Source organism: Vidua chalybeata, chromosome 15 (assembly GCF_026979565.1).
Source record: "Vidua chalybeata isolate OUT-0048 chromosome 15, bVidCha1 merged haplotype, whole genome shotgun sequence".
In the NCBI taxonomy this organism is placed as follows: domain Eukaryota; kingdom Metazoa; phylum Chordata; class Aves; order Passeriformes; family Viduidae; genus Vidua; species Vidua chalybeata.
The window spans coordinates 9,759,244-9,780,315 of record NC_071544.1 but is presented as its reverse complement, the minus strand read 5'-3'; the positions used below and the strand labels follow the sequence as shown (position 1 = coordinate 9,780,315).

At 43.2% G+C, this 21,072-nt stretch overlaps 1 protein-coding gene across 1 annotated transcript; it reads left to right on the top strand.

Annotated features, from left to right (window-relative positions):
- Positions 1-18,007: 18,007 nt before the first annotated feature.
- On the top strand, positions 18,008-20,669 carry SMIM32 (small integral membrane protein 32). The gene is made up of 2 exons (XM_053956680.1): positions 18,008-18,397; positions 18,506-20,669. The coding sequence occupies exon 2, from the start codon at positions 18,627-18,629 to the stop codon at positions 18,945-18,947; it is 321 nt and encodes a 106-aa protein (XP_053812655.1). The 5' UTR covers positions 18,008-18,397; positions 18,506-18,626; the 3' UTR covers positions 18,948-20,669.
- The last annotated feature ends 403 nt before the right edge of the window (positions 20,670-21,072 follow it).

Here is a 21,072-nt window from a genome sequence, read left to right as displayed (position 1 = left end):
TTCAATTAATCATCTTGCCCTCATCCCATCTGCCACCTCTTTGCTTTGGTCTGGCACACCCAGCTCCCAATTTCATAGCACTCAGCGCAGAAGAGCAAATTGAATCCAATCTCTCAGCACAACCTCCAGCATCTGCTGGCCCAGATTGGGATCCCAGCACGGGCTGCTCAGTCCCAGCCTCATCTCTCCTGTTTGTACCACAGCTCCCATTAGACCAAATGAAGAACATATTCATTGATTTGTATCTGAACTCAGAAGTTTCACATGCACTGTTAGAAATAACCAAAATAGCTCTGCTCTGTGTGGAAGCACCTTTTGACTATGTCATGTCATTATTTGCAAGGCAGCAAAGCCAGGAGCCCAGCTCACCCTGGGAGCTCATCTCTGCAGGTCAGAAGCAAGTGAGAGATGCAGGTGAATAAATGGAGGGGTGGGAAAGCAAAACAGGGAAAGATAGGCAAAATTCCAAGGCTTATACCATGTGTTCCTTTGAATAAGAACCACACTTATATGAGTGTGGTTTTCATCATTAACATTTTTTAAAAGCTAGCAAAATTCAAACAGAAGTAAATAATCAGAGCAGTGTGTTTACCTCCATCAGTTCTACCTGGGTTTTATAACAGAATTTCTCAACAATTCATAAGTTTTAAAGAAGATGCTTTTCAAATCATAACCATGATGTTTGGTTTATCACAGATACTGAGGCCAGGGTGTTTTCTGGCACAACAGCCAGAGCAGGAGGCCAGGGCAGGAGGAGGCAGTACTGGAGTCAGGCAGTTCCAAGCACTCTCTGATGAAGAAGGTGAAGTCCCAACAGCCCCAAGCTGCCCTTTGATACCACAGCCAGCTGTTTCCTGAGTTTTGTCCATGTGTTTGCCCCTGAGGAACACCTTGTCCTGCATGGCCTCTCTCTGCATTGGCCATTCATGGGTTTCAGCAGGCAGTGGTGCACAGCAGATCTCTAAATGAGACATGATTGTCCTTTTTGTACCAAAATCAACTCAGTGGAATGATGAGCCTGGGTAAACTAATGGAAATCCTATTATCCACCAGCCCAGTTCCACTCTGCTTTCTTTTGGAGGATGCTACCTCAGGCATTCACTTATTTGACATTCATTATTTTTTCTGGAATCCAGCTGCATTGGCTCTACCCCTTATTTCTTTTCCTCACAGCACAAATCATTTTGATGCCTGCATAGCTCTGAAACAAAGCAGCCATTTCTTCCTGCTCTGCTCAGCCTGGTCCTTCTGCTGGAGAAAATTCATGTGCCTCCTGTTCTCATCCATCCCTGGAAAGGGGGAGGGCTGGGCTATGTTTAATAAAAAATATCTTACACTGTTTACTGGCCAAAGAGTTGTTCGACAGATGCTCCATTCTTAGCCATGCTTAAATTATTCCCTAAGCAAACAATGCAAACTGCACACTTCATCTTACCCAACACAACAATAAACAGAACACGCAAAATATATGGTTCTGCTTTAAGTTCCCATATAAAGAACATTGATTTCTACTTTGCTTAAATATTTTCTGCATAATGTTTACTTGATAATTTATTCTTTTACTGGCTACAACAAATTAAATGTCAGAACCTGTTTATTTTATGAATTTTTAAGACTAATAGTGAGTCTCCTATTTCAGCTTAAATAATGTTGTTGATGAGATACCTCTTGATGGATTGTATAAATGAAGCCAGATAGAGAGATTAAAAAAACAAGAGCTAGGTTTTTTTTCCCTCGTTTTTCTTAGTTTACCAAAGAGGCAGTCAATAAAGAAAACAGCTCTATTTTCCCTAAAACTTCTCAGGTGTTTGAGTCTCTTGTGGAGGTGAGAAAAGTCACTACCTGCAAGATCACTGCAGATCTGCTTTGCTGCTTTGGGGTCCTTCCTACCACATCCCCCTGTGTCCTGTCTCAGACGCAGCCAGGAGCCTGGAGGGGATGGGGTGAGGCTGGAGCTGGGGTGTCCCAGGGCACTGGGAGCAGCCCCCTCCATCTCCCAGTATGGCCCAGGCTCTGGGGGCCCCTGGGACATCAGACTGGGAGGCACTGAGGACAGTGCAAACCACAGAGCCCCTGTTCCTTCCAGCCAGGGATGCCTTGGAGGGTTGGATCCTGGCACTCCCTGGAACAACCTGCCCAAGTGGCCACTCTCCACGTGAGATGTAGGTCAGAGGAGTGTTAAAGAGCACAGAATCACAGAATGGTTTGGGTTGGAAGGGATGTTACAGATCATCCTGTTCCAACCCCCTGCCACGGGCAGGACACCTCCCACTAGACCAATTTGATCAGAAATGGTAACGAAGATGACAGGATCCATGCAAAATGGCTCCTTTAAATAAAGAACTCTTTTACCAAAGTTTATTTCTTATGCAGCAGCTAAGAGAGATGGAACATCTCTTGGAGCTTCTTCTCACTAAGAAATTCCAAACTCAAGAGAAAAGACCTGTAACTCAAAGAGGATTTCCTTCAGTTCTTTTTGTACCCATGTAGGTTGCTGAGTCTTTTCTCAGTGAATTACAATAGATCACTCAGCTCAGGATCTCTTTACAGTCTTCTGGAATTAGTTCCAATAACAAGAGATGGAAATATTCCATTCAGGCAAAGGATTAAGAGAAGATACACACACTCAGTGTGAAAATTAGCAGCTCATAAGAACAAAATTATTATTTCCTCTCCACCCTGCTACCAAATCTGCAGCCAGTAGTGGTTCAACCAGCTGAAGTTAAGGGCTGGCTCACGTTTTATGGGAGCTGAAGGAGTCACCCACTCTGCCCATCATGTGTTGGGGGTCAGACCAGAGCTGAGAAGACCTCAAGGCTCATGTAGGGGCTGGGATCCCAGCAGGAGATGGGTACAGCTCTTGGGAAGGAGCTGAGCTCCAACCTCCCCTGTCAGAGCAACCCCAACCCCACACACAGCTCATGCTCGAAGGAAACCCGGGGATCCTACAGGAATGGCTCTGCTGTACTTCTCTGCTGCTGGGAAAGTCGAGCACACTCTCTCATTTCTGGGCATTGCTTACTGCCATGAGTCTGCTCTCCACTGCTGGACTGAGCTGTGTGACAAACACTGCCTGAGGGTTCAGAGTTGTCATCGAGGGAAGTGGCACATTCAGGGCTGGGTCACTGGGACTCAGAGCTGGAAAATGCTTTCAAAATCCACTGAATAGAAATATAGATCAGTAGAAGAAATACTGTCACAGTAGGGACGGACGAAGACACCTGTGTCTTCATCCAGAACAGCTAATCTTTATGCTTCACAGCTCATATTTTTATGTTTTTTTAAGGTATCATGTTTAATTGGTTAATAACTTATGGCAAATCAGTTCATTGGTTAGTAATGGCTAGTGTACGTGTCCATCAAAAACTTTCCTCTCCAGAGATGTTTACATTCTTGTTTCCTGGGAAAAAGATGTTTCACATGGGTAGAATCCTTCTTCTCACAGGTGCAAATTGGTTCCCACAGGAATAGATTGGTATGCAAGCTGATTCTCACTGTTACAATTCCTTTCTCTCAGGAATTTATCAGGCTAGCTGTTAGCTGTACCCAGCCAAAGCAGCAAGTCCTGAGCCATGATTTTACAAGGGCTTTCTTTTATCAGGTTTTACTCATATGCCACAAAATACATCATAAAATGACACTTTGAACATCACTGTCAACAGACCCAGTATCACAAATACTTTTATGGCATGTTTGCTTGAGAAAGAGACTGTGAAAGGCATTATTCTGTGAATATTGGTATATTTTCTTCTGCAGGATGGTACAGCACAAACCCATCAATGCAGGCCCCAAGGCTGGAGCAACCCAGATTATCTTGAATATCAAAATGTACAATCATGCATCGCCTGCAAAGGCAAAAAGATCACTTGGCATTGAGTAACTACAGCCTCGCTATCATTGTAACTTAATTATTATTTTTACTGCAAAACTTTTCCCAGTGTCAGACTCACAATCATCTCTAAGTAAGAGGTTTATGTCCCTCTTCCTGTAAAGCAAACTTGTAACAAATAAAATTTTGTGAAACTTTACTGACCTCCTGCTGTTGCTTCTGCATTAGCCTGCCCCAGCCAAATCCCTGTGTGTCCTCTTGGACAAACAGTCCAAGTCCTTCTACCAAAATGACACACTAAATTTGCACACCCCTTGTTCTTCACGATTCCATTAGAGAGTAGAAACAGCATAAGACTTATATAAGGAGTGACCCCAAAACATGAGAAACTTGCAACCTCTGCACAGATCACCTCTGAACATGCAAAAGGGCTCAGTTAGTTGGCTAACAGAAATATTTACCCAGCTAGAGAGAAAATACTCAGCCACAGATTTTTATCTAACAGTGTCTCTAGTGACAGATCAACAAGGAATTTGTACTCAAAGGGGTAATTTAACTTCAACAAGCTTTTCCTACAAAGAACACTGAAAATTGCACTTTCCCTTTTCGATGCTTTCATTGTTTCTGGAATAATGTTCTCTTAGCGTATAGAAGATTACTCCTATTTTGTTACTCATATTATTTACAGACATAGGTCTCAACACATACACAAGTATTGTGTGTACCACTGAGATATTGGAAAGAAAAACTGCTGAGATTTCCACCTCTCCAAGAGAGAGAGAGATTTGAACCAGTTCCCAGATGTCACATGACAGTTAAAATAGAATTATACTCATGTTTTTATTCAAATAACTACTCTAAAATTACAAAAGATAAGTACTACCTTTCAGCATGAATAAACTTGAATACATGCTAAAAATAATCCCACATTAACTCCTGAAGTCACTGCCTTCTGGAAGGTGTAAATGGATAGAGCTTGCTTTAGATGTTTTACATAACCATATGTCAAAAAATTCAATAGAACGAAAATTGCATATCTGAAAAGTGAATCTGCAGCTATTTGAGAGGTAGTGTCACTTATTTTTTTTAAACAGCAACTCAAATCTTTTATCTAAGATGAAGATTTTTGATGCAAATAATTTTTTTACTCTGGTGGCATAAAAATTTTAGGGAATAGACAAAAAGGTTTCTTGAGGAAGGGCAGGGCTGGGCTATGTGTGGTTCTCATAACTCAGAGGACAATTTCCATCCTTGAGTCAGACATTGCTTTCAGAACGTACATTTCACCAGCAGAATGTCTGGAACTGTGAATAATAAAAGAAGCATTAACCCAAGTAAACAGATTACAAGATACAGCATAAACAGCTTCTTTCTATATGCAAGGGTGAGTTCTGTAAATCCAAGTAAAGCAATACCATAAGTAGGCAAAGTACAATACAAAATGAATTTGTAAGTACTAAGCAAAGAGTTTGAGAACTACTGCAAATGGCAACTTCTGAGCATTTAAAACGTGGAAGTTTATGCCTTACTGGAACAGAATTCTTCAGGACTCATCATTTGGGCTGTAGTGTCAAGCATAGAATCTCTAAATACCTTGGCCTCACTCTGACACTTCTGTACACATCTTAATTACAAAGACATGTTTTCAAAAATTATGGTATATGTTATTATAGAACAGTTCTACTTCCCAACAGTATAGTGGTATCCAAATTGCAAGCTGATAAATGTGCAGTGAAACTCCTTAATGTGACTCAAAGTTCCAGTGTCAGGGAGGAAATTACATACTGGACCAGTTCCCAGAGAGAGTTTGTAAATTCATTTGGGGTCCCTAAACACTGTGCATGTGAGCTGGTTTTCCAATATGTTACTAGGCTCAACAACATTGAATAATTTTGGGGAAAGAAATTCCCTGTGAAGATCCCAGGAGTGGATAGCCTTTCAACACAGAGTCTTTCCCTATAGTGTCCAACTCAACATCCATAACTGGTAGGACTGACTGACTTAATTTTTCATTACTGAGATCTATTCAGCACATAACTCCACAGTTCTCACTGCTCTGAGTTGGTTCTGCTCTGATGACTTCACCCCCTGGAAGTATAAATGCCTGCCTCATTTGGACATCAAATACCACGCACTGGGGGTGGGAGGGTTTTGAAAGTCCACAGCTTACCCTTCTGTATTCTGACACGCATCAGAAATTCTCCCTGCTCCAACTGGAGCAGAGAAATCCCAGCACAGGCTCTTTCACAGCCAGTTACTGCAGCTATGCATTTGTAAATCATTCTCAGCTGTGGATATTTATGATTCAAACATTTCTTCTCTTATCAATAAACATCCTTCAAAGCAAAGCCTTTGCTCTGTAACTAACTTGGATTTAACAAGCAAATTTTAGGCCTTTTTTAAAGATCTGAACAATATGAATGTACAGTTAAAAATCTTTATCTTTGCATTCAGTCATTTGCCATCATTTTCCTTCTCTCTACTTTCAAGTTTTAGCAGAACTGTGTGATATTATGTTTTACATAATAGAGACTGGATAATTACCAAACGTCCCATATGTTGGAGGTCATTCCCACAGCTGTTGATGCTTAAACTCTTGCCTCCTGTTTCTCCATGAGCAGGCATCCTACCAAGTTTTGATGCACACAATAGATTGCGTAGAGAAAAAGAATTCCTTTCCTTTAACAAAAAAGAAAAAGAAAAAGAAAAAGAAAAAGAAAAAGAAAAAGAAAAAGAAAAAGAAAAGAAAAAGAAAAAGAAAAAGAAAAGAAAAAGAAAAAGAAAAAGAAAAAGAAAGTTTTGAACTACCAGAGCAAAACATTTTAATTAGGCTGATAAATAAATCAGTCCAAAGAAATATCAGAATCATTCATGAGATGGCAAAATTTATCCAGCTGTGAATTTGAGGATGCTGCGGGCAGCCTGGAATCTGGAGCAGAGACAAGAAATGATACAAACAGCTGCAGGAGAAGAGGGGTTATTTTATTTACATGAGACACGATAAGCAGCACAGCCCCTGGCACAGGAATTCACAAATCCACATTGCAGGACTGTCAGTGACTGACACTTTGAATCTTGAGGCACAGAATTCCTGGGGCTCCCACAGCCTCATGTTTGGGGAAAGGTAATGAGAGGATTTTGTGAGCAAAGCCAGCCATGGCTCAGCGGGAGAGGCACGTTGTCATGTCAAACTATGAAGATGCAGAGCCTCCAGCAGGGTTTCTTTTTCTTTTTTCCTGCAGTTGTTTTGTTTAGCCAAGTATAATCTGTATTTTAAAGCAAACAAGATGGTGGTAACCAATGGGTCACCTCATTGTCTTGCAAGGGCTTTGTGAAAGGGGAAAGTGATTGTGCTGCCTCACCAGAAAAGATGGTGATTTGAGTAAGTAAGCTCAATTGTCTGAACAATATTCTGCAAACGAGTGAAAAAAATTTGTATCAGAGAACAAAGGATGAGTCACACGGAATTACTCAATAAGAAACAGCAAGTCAACTTTCATAGGATTTGGGTGATGTGGATATCTCCTGAAATTATGCTTCACTGCAGCATCAGTCATGATGGAAACAAGACACACAGCAGTGAAAATACTCTGTCACTCCATAAGTGGAACATTTCAGGTGACAAAAACGGAAGCAAAGCTCAGTCACACTGTGTTTCAGATAGCTCATGTAGACTCTGCAAAGTGAGCCCAGAAATCTCCCAGAGAAGTCTGAGGGGCAGTGATGTTTTACCCACCATCCCATCAGGAACAAGAGACTCATGACAGGAATGATTGAGGCTGGATTTTGACACTTGAGCATACATAGAGTAGGTGTAGAGAAGATTACAGTTATGCACACAGATGGAAGAAGTAGATCACTGGAGAACAGAAGTGTGACAGTATTAAGACAGATAAAGTAATTTATTTTATAGGAAACGATTATACAGTTGAGAATCGTGGGGTGCTTTCTTTTCCATCAGAGTGAAAAGGAAAGAATATATGATTTTATTCCACATGATCCACAAGATGTGTCATGTGATGGAGTCAGAGACATAAAATGGTTTAGAGAGTGGGTGAACATTTGGATTTCTACCTGATTGACAATGTGCAAGTCAGGGAATTGGCCCAGCATCAATGAGTATCTCATTAATTTTGGCATTAAATACTGTCAACACTGAGGGAAGAAAGTCATGTAACAGGTTCAGAATCAAGACGTTGCCCTATATTTGAAGAATCAGCATTGAAATTAATATAATTTTACTAATTCCCTGTCCCAGGCTTTGCTCTGTGGAAGCTGAAACAGCTCTTATGTTTAGGAGTGGGGGTTTTTTAACCAGTGTTTCTCAGTGTCCACTTAATCCAGTGACCAAGCATTAAAAAAAACCCAAAACTCTGCTGGCAGTCACCCACTGGGAATTATCTTGATGTCAGCAAGAGCTTCCACCCAAATCTGGCGCAATACGGTCTTTTGCTCAGAATGACAAGATTTTGTATTGCTTTCCAGAAGTGGCATCATGCACAGATCAGAAAATATTCTGCATTCAGGTGCTAATGCTTCTGTCTTCTATCCCAGGTAAGGTGTGCACAAAGCAGGGCTGATTCCTGGCAGCAGGAAGGTTTGTATTCGTTGTGTTCTGGCATGCTGAGGCCAAATTCTCTCTTTAGACAACCCAGGAGTTCTACAGAAATTAAAATATGAAATCTGGAATTCTGCTCGAACAGGATGGAAGAAAATGAGTCTTTAAGGAGGAGAAGCAATTTCAGGTAGCTCAAAACTATTTCAGAAATTAATTGACTTTGAAAAAATTGGCAATGCTATCTAGGCACTGGGTAGGCAATTATTTATTTTATAAAGTAAGAATTCTAAGGGATGTTGAAATTGGAGAGTAGAATACTTGTATAAAATATATGGGTTTTCCTGCTAGTTTTCCATAATGTTATCTGTAAAACACATACAGACAGTGCAAAGGCATCAGAGCCTTTTGTGTATTCTTCTTCTGCACATTAGAGAGGGAGATATTAAGAGCTGAGCAAATCATCAAAGGAAATGTATGTGCCTAAATTCTCTTTGTTTGAGTAGACTACATATTTTCTGAGGATCTGAGTCCAGAGACACCAGATGGTTGTTTTTCTCAGATATTTAGGCACCTACACATGCAAATAGGTGCCCAGCAGTATTTTCAAGCATGTCCAAACGCTTCATTCTCTAAATAACCATTAAAAATATTGATGCAACATTTTCATCCTACGATTTTTTTCCCCTGAAATATCAAAGGAAAAAAATACTTCTATGGAAATTTTTAACTGAAGAGATGAGCACCCCCAGGCTACAGAGTGGGGACCACACAGATACCGGATATTTCTGCCAAAAACAGCACTAGACAGTGCAAAGTGATGGCAGCAGCTCTAGGAACAACCTGGCACTGGAGGAGTTAAAAACTGCAGTTCGAGAGAGATTAACAGCTATAGCCAAATTTAGTTGTGTTGCAACCATGTAGTTAAACATCTCTGTCCCTCCCTACCTTCCAGTATTCCCCAAAACTGAATGGGGGACACAAAAATACACTTGGTGGGGGGTGATTTGAAGAAGTTCAGCTACAAAAAATCAGCAAAGAGTCCTGAACCCCAAAAAGAGAAGAAGGAAGCAGCTCAGAGAGGAGAAGATGAGAAGCATAAATACTAAACAAAAATACCAAATTTACTCCCCCTTTTCTAGGACCACAGGTCTTGGGTAGCTTAATGCCACACCTTAACAGCCTGTGCTGGGTTCTGCTGAAGAGGAATAGGGTGTTAATTCTGTTCTTGAGAAGAATACATGTTAAGAAGAATATATGATGTTTTGTCCTAGAGGTACCTTTTTTAGATTCCTGACACTTCAGTAAATTGGTTTATAGCAAAGTACAGAGGAAAATGGTCTTGGGGAACAATTAGGGAGTTTTAAAATGCAACAAAAAGTTACAAGGAAAAAAATCTCTTTGCTATAATTGATAGTTTTGTCTCAAAGGGAATTAACAGAATTTTATGACTTTGATCTTCTAAAGAATGAGGTTCTTAACTTCATTAGTCATTTTGCTTCAGTTTCAGCATGGATGCCACAAGAGAGAAACCCCCAGCCTTTTAAAAGGGGCAATCCTCCTACATTTGTCACAGCTGCCCTACTGAAGTTCAGTTCAAGAGATCAGTTAGAGATTTTGTGGCAGAAAATCCATTATAATTAATGAGCCTTCATAATTAATGGCTGGCCTGATGTAGCCTTTGAGAAGGATCATAGCTTTTCTCCTTATGATCTTAATGCAACAATTTCACTTTATGACCACAACCTTTCTCTCTACTTAAAAACTTAGCAATGGGTTAAATGATAGCAGGAGTTAGATAATTCCACTATTAGCCAAAGTTAAAAGCTCTTTAGTTTGCTGTTCTCAGCGACTGCACTAACTGTTCTGATTATGAAGCATGAATTTTAATAAGAATACTGTACTGTACTTCTCACCTGCATAGGTTTAGAACTAATTAAAATACAACAGGAATGTATCTGCTTCTATCTAGGCAAGGAACATGACTGAGGAACATCTTCCATCACCTCAAAAGAACCATCTCTGGCTAACACAGCTTTCCTCTGCAAAATTAAAAATCAGGTAAAGTTTTTACTTCACTAATGGGGGAAATTAGTTACAAGTATTTCTATTTGCTTTATATTTCATGCAGTTTTATGAGCACTGTTACAGGTGGGAAAAAGAAAATACTGCCTTTCTAACTGATAGTGGAGTTTGAGTTTCTCAAATTTATTTCCATGAAATCATGGCAATGACATTAAAACCAATTTTCTTGCTCCATGAAAGAGCGGATATTCCAGAAGCAATAAGATTTTAGATTATTAAAATAACCCTTGTCACACCCTGACAGATTTTATTTGCAGGTACATTCAATAAGCCCACGTAGCAGCCCTGCTTTGCCAAGGGCATTTTGCAGCTTTGCTGGGGTGGCCAGCGAGGACCAGGGCAGCTGGTGGGGGAGCCCTGGCCCTGCCAGGAGCTTTTCTCCAAGGCTTCCCAAGGCACAGGCTGCTCCTGCACGCTGCTCCCCATCCCCTGTGGCAGCGTGGGCAGGCACCTCGCCTTGATTACTGCTAATTACAGGCTCGAGAGCCAAAGGCACGGAGCTGTCACAGCTGGGGAAGGGGACACAGAGGACTCACAAGGGAGAGCTGTGCCAGCCTCGGGGATGAGGAAGGGTGCATTCCCCCCTGCAGGCACCGACAGCTGCGCTTCCCACTCACAGATCTTGTTGTCCATCTCTCCCTGGCAGCTGGGCTTTCCTCTCCTGGCTCTCCACAAAGGTCTGACCAGCAACCTCTCACAGAAACAAGGAGAGGGTGCTCCAGGGTTTGTGGAGGCACTTAGAAATCTGGATCACCAGAAAAATTTCATCTGATTCAAGGCTGGGTCTGCTCGGGCAGGGACAGTGCATTGCCACTTCTATAATAAAATGTACCTGAAATAGAAAGTGCTGACAATATGTAAATATGTAAAACTTTGTAATATCAAATCCTTCTCTGGGATTCAGACTCCACCACAGAACAAGGAATAAACAGACACAGAAACCTGATGTACAGGTCTAAGAGCCTTTTGTCTCCCTTCTAGCGTGAATATCTTCATTGAACAGCACACATCTTTCAGATCAGCTCTTCTGTAGGAATGGAAATGATGGATTTACCCTTCTCTTGTACATCTGCAGGTGTTTTTAGAGAGCAGAAAAATAAGGAAGAGGTTGCTTTTCTCAGTTAAGGAGTTCATAAAAAGAAATTGAAACAAAGTTTTTGTTCTGTCATCCTTAATTTACTTCAGTTTGGGACACAAACAAGATTTCACCTGATGGAAACCTGGTCTCTGCTGAGGACAGACCATCCCCTGCTATGAGCAGGCCCTGTATTCAGAGATGTTCTGTGCGTTTTAGAGGAGGTTTCTATCATAACATCAAAAAGACCCTGGAGTTAAAAACAAGCAATGTGATTTCTTGAGTCAGACTGTTCTGAATGACAAATTAGAAATCACAAAACTGTTTTTCTTTATCAAGCAGCACACAAGCAATTAAACTCCCCAATCCCTGGCCTGCTGGGGAACGCTGTGTTCAATTTTCCTTTAATTTTTTCACAGTCATAGATGGAAATACATCTTAAAGCAGTAGCCAGCCACACTGAGGGACTGCTATTCCAGTGGGATGATGGTATAACTTTCCAGAGTGTCAACAGCTTATTAAGATTTCAGCTCCATCACCTCCAGGGTTCAGCTCCATCTTCCACCCTGTTTTAGATGGTTCTTTTTTTTTTTTTTTTTTTTTTTTTATCGTTTAACCACATCAGAGCACCTTGCTACCTTTACTGATTAATCCTCTGGATCCCTGCAGGGTAAGGAAGTATTACCAAGTCTGCTTTTCAAACTAAGGAGGAGTTTGCAAACTAAGATATTGCAAAGTAGACATCTTGTTGCACAGAACATGACCAGAGACACCCACGTTTGGCATGCATGCAGGGAGGCAGGAACAGCATGGGCTGTGAAATAACTTCCCTCTGTAGGTCATGGGGATCACCCAGGTTTAATAACTCACCTTATTACTTGCTGTTGACTCCCCTCAGAATTTACAGTTAATATCAGCCGTAAGAAAAACAGAGCAAAAATCAATAACCAGAGAAGAAAGAGGAGCCCCATCTCCCCAGGCTGTCACCTGCTGCCTGACAGACACAGCCACTGCTGCCCACCACTGACAGACCCTGCCCAGGGCTCAGAAAGAGAGGAGGAAAGATTTCTAACACCAGACAGGTGAGTTGTACCAGCAAGAAGCCATAAATAAAAACAGATTCTGGTAATAAAAGAACCCTGTGATGATCTGTGAAGTTTCACAAACAATCCTTGGCTCATCCCAAACACCTGATACTGGCAAAATTAATTTAGGGAGAAGGAGGGTGACGCCAGAGGATTTCTGCCTGAGAGTTCAACACTTTTTCAAGAGATGATGGGGACCCCCAGCCACCCCTGAATTCCCTACAATGAAGTTGACATTACAGTTAAATAGGAAGTTTTGCAGCATACCAGTGGAACAGGCAGGAGTAGGGTTATACACACAGGTGGGATATCTGTTGAGCAGCAGCCTGGAGAAAGACTCCCTTTAATCCTTTTGAGAAGAGACGTGAATAGGAGACAGTGAGAAGCACAATTTTCCACAGCCTCCCCAGATTTCCTTCTGATCCCCAGAAGATCTGTTCAGGATGGAACTGATACTGCCTTTTGCTCATATTGCAAGTTGGTGAGGGACTGCTAACACCAGAAGTAAACCATATTCAGAACTGAAACCTTGTAGTGAGTTGTAACCCTTCATCCTTTCTTTTCTTACTAAAATTCAACCCCCAATAATTAGGGTTAAACGCTGGCCATGCAGATGCAGTGAACAGCACACAGCCCTGTTACTGCACATTCCTGCCCTTGGACTTGCCTCCCCATCCCAGAGGGCACCAGGCTGGGCCAGAAACAGCCCCAGGGAGCATCCTGGTGCTGCAGGGCCAGGACTGCCGTGGTCCTGAGCCAGCCCATGCAGGCAGCACCACAGTGCCCATCCGAGGGCTGAGCTGGGTGATGCTGTTCTGCTGCAGAGCCCAGCCCAGCATCCAGGGCCCCTTTTGTTCCCAGCTCAGCTGAGAAAGCAGCTCTGTTTGACTCGGGATCTGCTTGAGTGTAAAGGAGGTACAAAAGACAACCTTTCTCTACAATTTAACCTTTTGCTTTTTCTTCCAGAGCACCTCCTGCTCGTGTTCTACATGCATGGATGTGTGGAAGCCGCATCCCCAGGAGTGTCACTGGATGCCCACCCACATCTCCTGGCTGTGTGAAACTTGATCAAGCTGTGCTTTGCCCTCTGAACACACCAAGAAGGCAACTGCACAGAGAAAATGAAAATTTTTGTCATGACCCAGGGAATTCATGCATGACCACACACAACCTTTCCCCAGGGGTGAAGCTCTTCACCCTGCAGAAGCCCCCAGAAGCCGTGTGGAGCTGCCCACTATGCTGGGCCAGTGCAGGCAGGGCAGGGAGGCAGGGATGCTCCCACCATTCAAGTAACAGCCAGAGTCATTCCCCCACACCCTGGAGCAGTGGCAAAGCTTACTGGGATGGCAGGAGGTGTGTGGTGCTTATTGTCCACCCCATGCCTGGATGAATCACAACACTCCTCCCAGCCTAGAGAAGAACAAAGGATCTGGATGCAGCACTAACCAAATAGACACAAGCTCCCTTTTATAGAATCCCAGAATGGTTTGGGTTGGAAGGGACCTTAAGATCACCCAGTTCCACCCCATGGCCTCAGACTTCTCTGGAAACTTCCTAAATGCTCCTGCTTTAGCTGATGCAAACATGTCCTGAGGAACCTAATGGTAGAAATCAGTTTGAAATAACACACACAAGCTCTTCTGAAATAAAACATTTTCAAGACTTCTCTGCACTTGAGCCAATTTCTTCAGGCAGCCTGCCCCATATTTAAGAAGCAAAGGCAAGATCCCCACATCAGGTGTCTAGTGCTAAGTTTTATGACCCTGCACTTGAAAATATGTTCCTAAATATCTGAAACTCAGGCACCTGGAAATAAGTATTTGCCTTTGGAGTGAACAAAAAAGGAAATAATCCCTGTATGTTATTTTTATATTTTCCTTTATATGGTTTTAAGCTGCTTTTATGCGGCACTGGAAAGTTACAGCCCGTGATTTGTTGCATTCTGGTCTGCTAATAGAAACATCCCCCTGACTGCTGCTCACTCTGCAGAGCAGAAGAATCGTAATGCAGATTGTAAATGGTTGCATTACGGAGAAAGATAATGTTTCTTTCCACTTTCATTTCCCTAGGTTGGTGTTTATCGTGGTAGGGGTTGCGTAAGCATATGAGAGAGAGATCATGCATTATTTACCAGGCTGGAACTGGGGAAAGGCTCCAGCCTCTCAGAGTGTGGATGAACGCCCAGCAATTCCCACCCGCTAAGATTTGCGCTGTGTTTGGTGGGAGCTTGGCTGAAGGATTGTTAAAGCAAACAGGATCATCCTGCCAGCCTGGAGAGCGGCAGGGGATGGGGCTGAGGGGCACAGGCTCTGTTCTCTCTCTTTTCAGCTCTGGACAGTTTGTGTCATTATTTATCTCACACCTTGGCAAGACTGGACCAGAACTGCCACCGAGTCACCACAACCATCAACCAATTCCTTAAGGTCTGCTGGGGCTCCAACACACCTGAACAAAATGTCTTGCTCTTGAATGCAGCTGAGGGCAGACAAACCCAGAGATGGGGGTGACACAGGAGGAGGCAGAAGCCTTTCCAGCCCCAGGATTGTCCCCATGATGCCACCGGGGCCAGCGATGCTGACCCAGTTTCTAAACGGGACAGGAAGTTGCAACACTCTGAAGTTTATTATCATTAAACTCTAGCCAGGGTCAGAGGCTCTGTGTTTGTCCTTGCAGTGCTACTGCCAGCACACATAAAAACTAACAAAATCAGCCACTAAATGCTGGCAGCCTTGGGAAAGAATTTTTTAAAAATCCCAAAAACCAAGAAACAAACCCAGTGAAACTACTAAATAAGGAATAAGTTAATGAGGAAAAATTAAAAGGAACTGAATATACTTTAAATACTCTTCCAAATTAAGGAGAACAAAGAGAAAGGATCAGCTCTTATTTTTGCAATTAAGGTGTTATTTATGGCAATTTGGCTGTTTTAAGATTAAGCTTGGATACAGTACCATGGAAAATAGATCTTATTTACTCCCAAGGTTTCTCATCAGTTTCTAGATGAGCACCAGCCATCCAATGAAAAAGCAAGAGCAATTCTGAACTCCCTGTGAGCACTGTAAAACACCCTGAGGACTGATCCCCACGCTGGGCAGCTGCACTGTGACCACTGGAAACAACCACAGCACTGGCACCAGATCTGAGCTACGGCACCTTCAGGGCAGGAATTTTCCAAGAATGGGAGAGAACTTTGTGTAGGAGCAAAAGGGAAAAAATAAAGATTCTGCTTCTGTGTCTATGTGCAACCTGCATGAGAAGAGGGGTGGAAAGAGGGTGCTCAGGGGGGCACCCTGTGTGTGCAGGGCAGGGATGCAGCCCCACAAGGATGTCTGGGGGCATTTACCAGGCAGAGCAAACTGCCCTGTCCCAGCAGTGAGGGAACCATCCTGTCCTGGGACTGTGCCATCCTCCCCAGGGACACAGCCAGGGGAACGCCCCCACGGGCTCAGGGGAGGGAGGGATGGAGGTGAAAGATGCCAAGGAGCCCTGGCAGAGCCCTTTCTTCTGCACCACACTTGCAGGGAGGAAACACATCAATGACCATGACATCCCTATGCATCTTTTGTTGCATTTTCCTCCTGTTACAGAGTTGGAAACATTTGCAGAGAACTTGTATGTAAAACATTAAGACTGTGCACACTTTGTAGGATTCAGCCCCAGACACCTGCTTGTTTTTCCTGCATATTAATAAAAACAATAAAGGAAATAAGTAAAAAAGGATGCAAAGCTTTGTTAAACTCAAAAAACAGTTCAGAGAGGAGAGAGCTGAAGATGGGATGATGCTGGGAAGACATTCAGCCTTGCCATGCTGCTGCTCATAGAGTCCCCTCTTTGAAGGAGGCATGAAAGGAGACATTGCAACATGAGAGCTCAAACTCTGTGGCTCTGTTGATTTTTCCAGCCCCCACGGCCGCCTGCCTCGGCATCCTGTTCTTTGAACCGGCAGAGTAAATAGGTGTAGCTCCCGTGGCTCTGCGGGCAGGAGATGTGCTCCCAGGAGGAGCACTGGGGGCAGGCAGGGAAAGCTCCTGCTACCATCCTGGAGAGCAGCATGAGGCACTCAGAGCACTTGGGCTGAAAAACGGGGGGAAGAGAGAGAGAGGGAGGAACAAAAGAAAACCTTCCATAGAGGGAGACCTCCTTGTGAATGACAGGGTCCCCAGGACTTGTAAGTAAACACACAGCTCTTCTGAGGATGGATGCAGGAGGATGTGAGCAGGAATGTGACAGAGATGTGTCAGCTTTATACCACCCCAGCAGAGCTGCTGGCAGCACAAGGGGTTTAACTGGAGCACCTGGAGATGCCAGGAGATGAGGAACATGCTGACCAGGGCCTCAGAGGGTGTTGATTTGATTTGATTTGATTCAAATCTAACTGACCAGAAGATTTCTCTTCTCTTCATCCGCCCTCTCTCAGCACAAACATTTACTATGCTAAGTGAAATGTTTAACCACTGGCACTGTTGGCTGCAACAGCTCATCATAAGCAGCTTTAGCATTTGCTGGGATCAGCACCCTGGGGCTGGAGGTGGTGTCTTCCTCTGCCCATTTACTCTTCCTCGCTCTTCTCATCTCCCCTGCCCATTTTTCAAGTTGCAATGCGTTAAAATAAAAGTATTAACGGCGCTTATCTGATGCATGGGAGATTGTGAGAGCAAGCTGGCGAGCAGCCAGGAGCTAATAGCAGCATAAAGCAATTCGCTGAAAAAAAGAATTAACATGCTAATTGTCAGGCTGGAGAGGGTGCTGCGGATCACAGAGAAGTAAAACAAAAAAAAAAAAAAAAAAAAAAAAAAAAAAAAAAAAGGACATTGATTAATCTAGATTTAAACAATAAAGGGCTGAGGAAGAAAGAAGGGTTTTAAGGCAATTTTCTTCTTTTTTGTCCCGTTCTCTGCTACCCTCCCCCAGCTCAAAACCTCCAGCCAGAGCCTCAGGCACTCACGGGAATTTATCCGAAGATCTCTTCCTTTTTAGCATCGTGTCAGTGCCAGCTGCACCGCGGGCTGCGGGGCCGGTGGGCAGCACCGCGCAGCGCTGCCCTTCGCACGGAGCGAGCGGCGCTGCCCCGGGGCTGGGGCTGCTGCCGGGGCAGAGCCGGCTCTGGCACAGCCCGCACAGCCCCAGCCCGCAGCGGGGAGCCTGCCAAAGAACTGACCCTCGCCCATTCCCAGGGAAGCTTTTTCGGTGTTTCTTTCTCGGACAAATGGACATCGCTCTCTTTTTTTTTTTTTTTTTTTAATTTTTATTTTTTAAAGTTATTTCTCTCAAAGCAATGAAAGGAGTGCCTGGAAAGCTCAAGCAGAAAGCTCAGCCGCCTAACTCTGGCTCCACAGAGCGCCGTTAACTGGGATTAAGAAAGTCAACTAATGCTTCCCAGCACCAGGATTTCAGCAGCACGGACCCTCCCGAGGCGGAGAACCGCGACGGCAAATCCAGCAGGATCTCCAGGCAGCAGCTGCCTCTCCGTGCAGACGCCGTTTAACCCCGGATTTATGTGCATCCCACTTCTGCAAAGCAGCTGGAAGCCCACCGTGCCTGCCCGTGAGGGACGGTGAGCGCTGCCGGCCCGAACCGCGGCCGCTCCGCGCCCGGCGGCAGCCCCACGCCGCGGAGGCTCGGCTCCCCCTCAGCCCATGCGGGTGCAGCCGTGCCACGGGGCTCGCAGCGCGCCGCCAGCGCTCCCCGCACATCCCGGCTGACCAGCAGAGGAGCCAGCGCCTTTCCCCAGACGAGGCGTGCTGGGGGAACAAGGGCCAGGACACGAGGTACCTGTATCATTTTTTATTAATATTTGTGGATAAATGCTGTAAATATGAGCCAAGAAGGTTTAAAAGAAAGTCACTGAGCCATGCAAGTGAATTAATTTGTTTCAGACAACATGCGGCTGGGTTGCATCCTTTTACAAGCAGGAACATTATTTCTTTCCTATGCCAAAGACTGACTGCGTTTGCCCTCCTGTTTTACTTCTGCTGTGGAAGAAATTTAAGCAAGAACATGTATAGTGAATTGCTGAATTCAACCAGTGCCACTGAAGCTCACCTAATGATTCAGACCAACACGCCCTACCTGAGCAGCACTCCGAGACCCGTGAGCTCCTCTGCTCTTTACATGTCGACAGCCAGGGTGTTAAAAGAAGGGGAAATAAATAAGCCAGACTTGGTGACTTACATAATTCTATTTTTCTTTCTGTTCTTGACTGTGACATTCATTGTGTTCTTCATAAACTGCCAGCTGAAAAATTCTTTTTTTGCTACTCTTCCTTACGACAGATCGCTCAGGGAGGCGAGGAACCCGTGGAGGACACAAGCTGTCTGACACTTCTCATTCCAGCAGGAGCAGGCACCACAAACCCTGTGCAATAAGGAGTTAGTGCCATGTGCCAGTGCGTGGATGTGACCCCCTTTAGAGTAGGGGCCAGAAGGAGATTGCTCAAAATTATGCTGTATGCCAATCTGAGTAGCTGTAAATAAAAAGCTCTATTACGAACTGAAGAGAATGCTTTAGCAAATTTATACAGTTTTTGCAAAAAAATTGCCCCATGATTCCAGATTAAGCTCTGTGTGTATGCAAATGTCATCATCCACCCATTCAGTGTCCATACAAGGATAATTGTATTAACAACAGTCTCTGATTTGGGCATCTGGTGGAGCTTGTTCCCCCATGTTTATGAAACCAAACATCAAATGTAAAAAACCAGTGTATTTACCTAACAGCTCCACAGAGATGAGTTTATTTTCCCGACCCGTTTCTCCCAACTGCTGCTGGAACTGCGTGGTGATGCTGTGGGAGGCCTGCCAGGCAGGAGGAGAAAATGAAAAATGTTTATTTAGGCTTTTGATTGTCATTCTGTTAAGAGTGTTTTTGATGTTTGAATGTATCATTGATCAAGTCTTAAGTTACTACTTATGTGAAACACTTACCACCTAAGGAATTTATTTTCACCTTTCATACCCTGCAAAGGAAATTATTTGCCACAGCATGAAACCAAAATAATCAGGATGGGGAGAAGTGGCGAAAGAAAATTAATATATTTAATATTATGCAAACTAATGAACAGTGTGAGCAGAGTGCTCCAAGTTTGATACACAAAGTGGGAAAAATTCAGAAAGCCATAAAACACAGCTTTATAGGAACAGTAGCTTTACTTTACCACTCCTTGCTCTTCATCTAAACCCAGCCCAATTAGAAGCATGAATTATCAATATGACAACAGCTTGATTCAACACTGGTCACTGGCAACCCCTATCATTTCAAATTACTATCTGATTTAGTTCTATAATCAGAGCAAAAAAAGCTTCTGCTTAACACAGGTAGGTGACAATCTATTTTATAGATGCTGATTTCTTGTAAACTTGCAGTTACAGCACAATTCCAGATCAAACTGCATGAACCTGGGAAGAGTGTCCATAATTCCCAACAGTGGGAACACAAACAGCAGGCAAAGCTTTTTTTATTTATTTATTTTTAGTATCAAATGGTTCAATATACAGGAGAAATCAGCTATCCAGAAACATCCAGTCCTAAATCCTGTTTTAGCTGCAGTTTTGGATATTGGATCATCTGAAATGGGGTTCAAAGTGGTGTCAGATGCTGCTCCTAACCCTGTTCTTGACCTGCAGAGTACTCCAGAGGAGCTGTGTATATATATATGTGTAGGTAACTTATTTCATCCAAAGGAGGAGATTTTACAATGCAATTACACACACATACAGGCTTGCACTCAAGAACACAGACAAAATGTGTGTATATGGAAGTCTGTTTGCAAGCTTCTTCTTTTTTAACCCAAAAGTTGCACAGTTGATAATACTTCCGTGTCACTGTCTTTGTTACCATGTTTTATTTTGCTTCAATAAGCTAAACTACTACATAACAGATTTCAATATTTTATTCCTTGATATGTGGCCAATATTTCCTCTGAACCAAATTGAACTGGTATAATTCCAATTAATGCAGAAAGCAACAATAAATGAACGTGTATTTCTCTCAGCTCTTTTTGAATAAATCAAGTTTTATCAAATCAGGTATTTCTTATTTATTTTTAAGTAATGATAGCTTGTTTTCAGCTACCAGCCATAATGAGTTTGGTCTAAGAATTTCTGCTGGCAAAAGCCTCAGAACCTGACAAAGCACACGTTGCTTTGCACTCTTTATTTAAACATTCAAGAATAGCTCCAGAATAATCCTGTTTTTCTCCACAGCCCGGTTGGAGTAATACTACAGAAGAACCTGTCATGCTGAGAGCATGAACTGATTTTCTGGGAATGCTTTTATCCCTGCCCTGTGCTGCTCTCATCAATATCCAGGATCATTTCTATTGCAGAAGGAAGTTTCATTAATGATATTCAGAATCATAGAATCCCAGAACAGTTTGAGTTGGAAAGGACCTTAAGGATTATCCAGTACCAATTCTCCTGCCGTTTTCCAATGCCAAATTGCTCCA

Excerpts from the sequence above, each read along its gene's own strand:
- SMIM32 (XM_053956680.1), top strand. The coding sequence starts at position 18,627 with ATGTATAGTGAATTGCTGAATTCAACCAGTGCCACTGAAGCTCACCTA.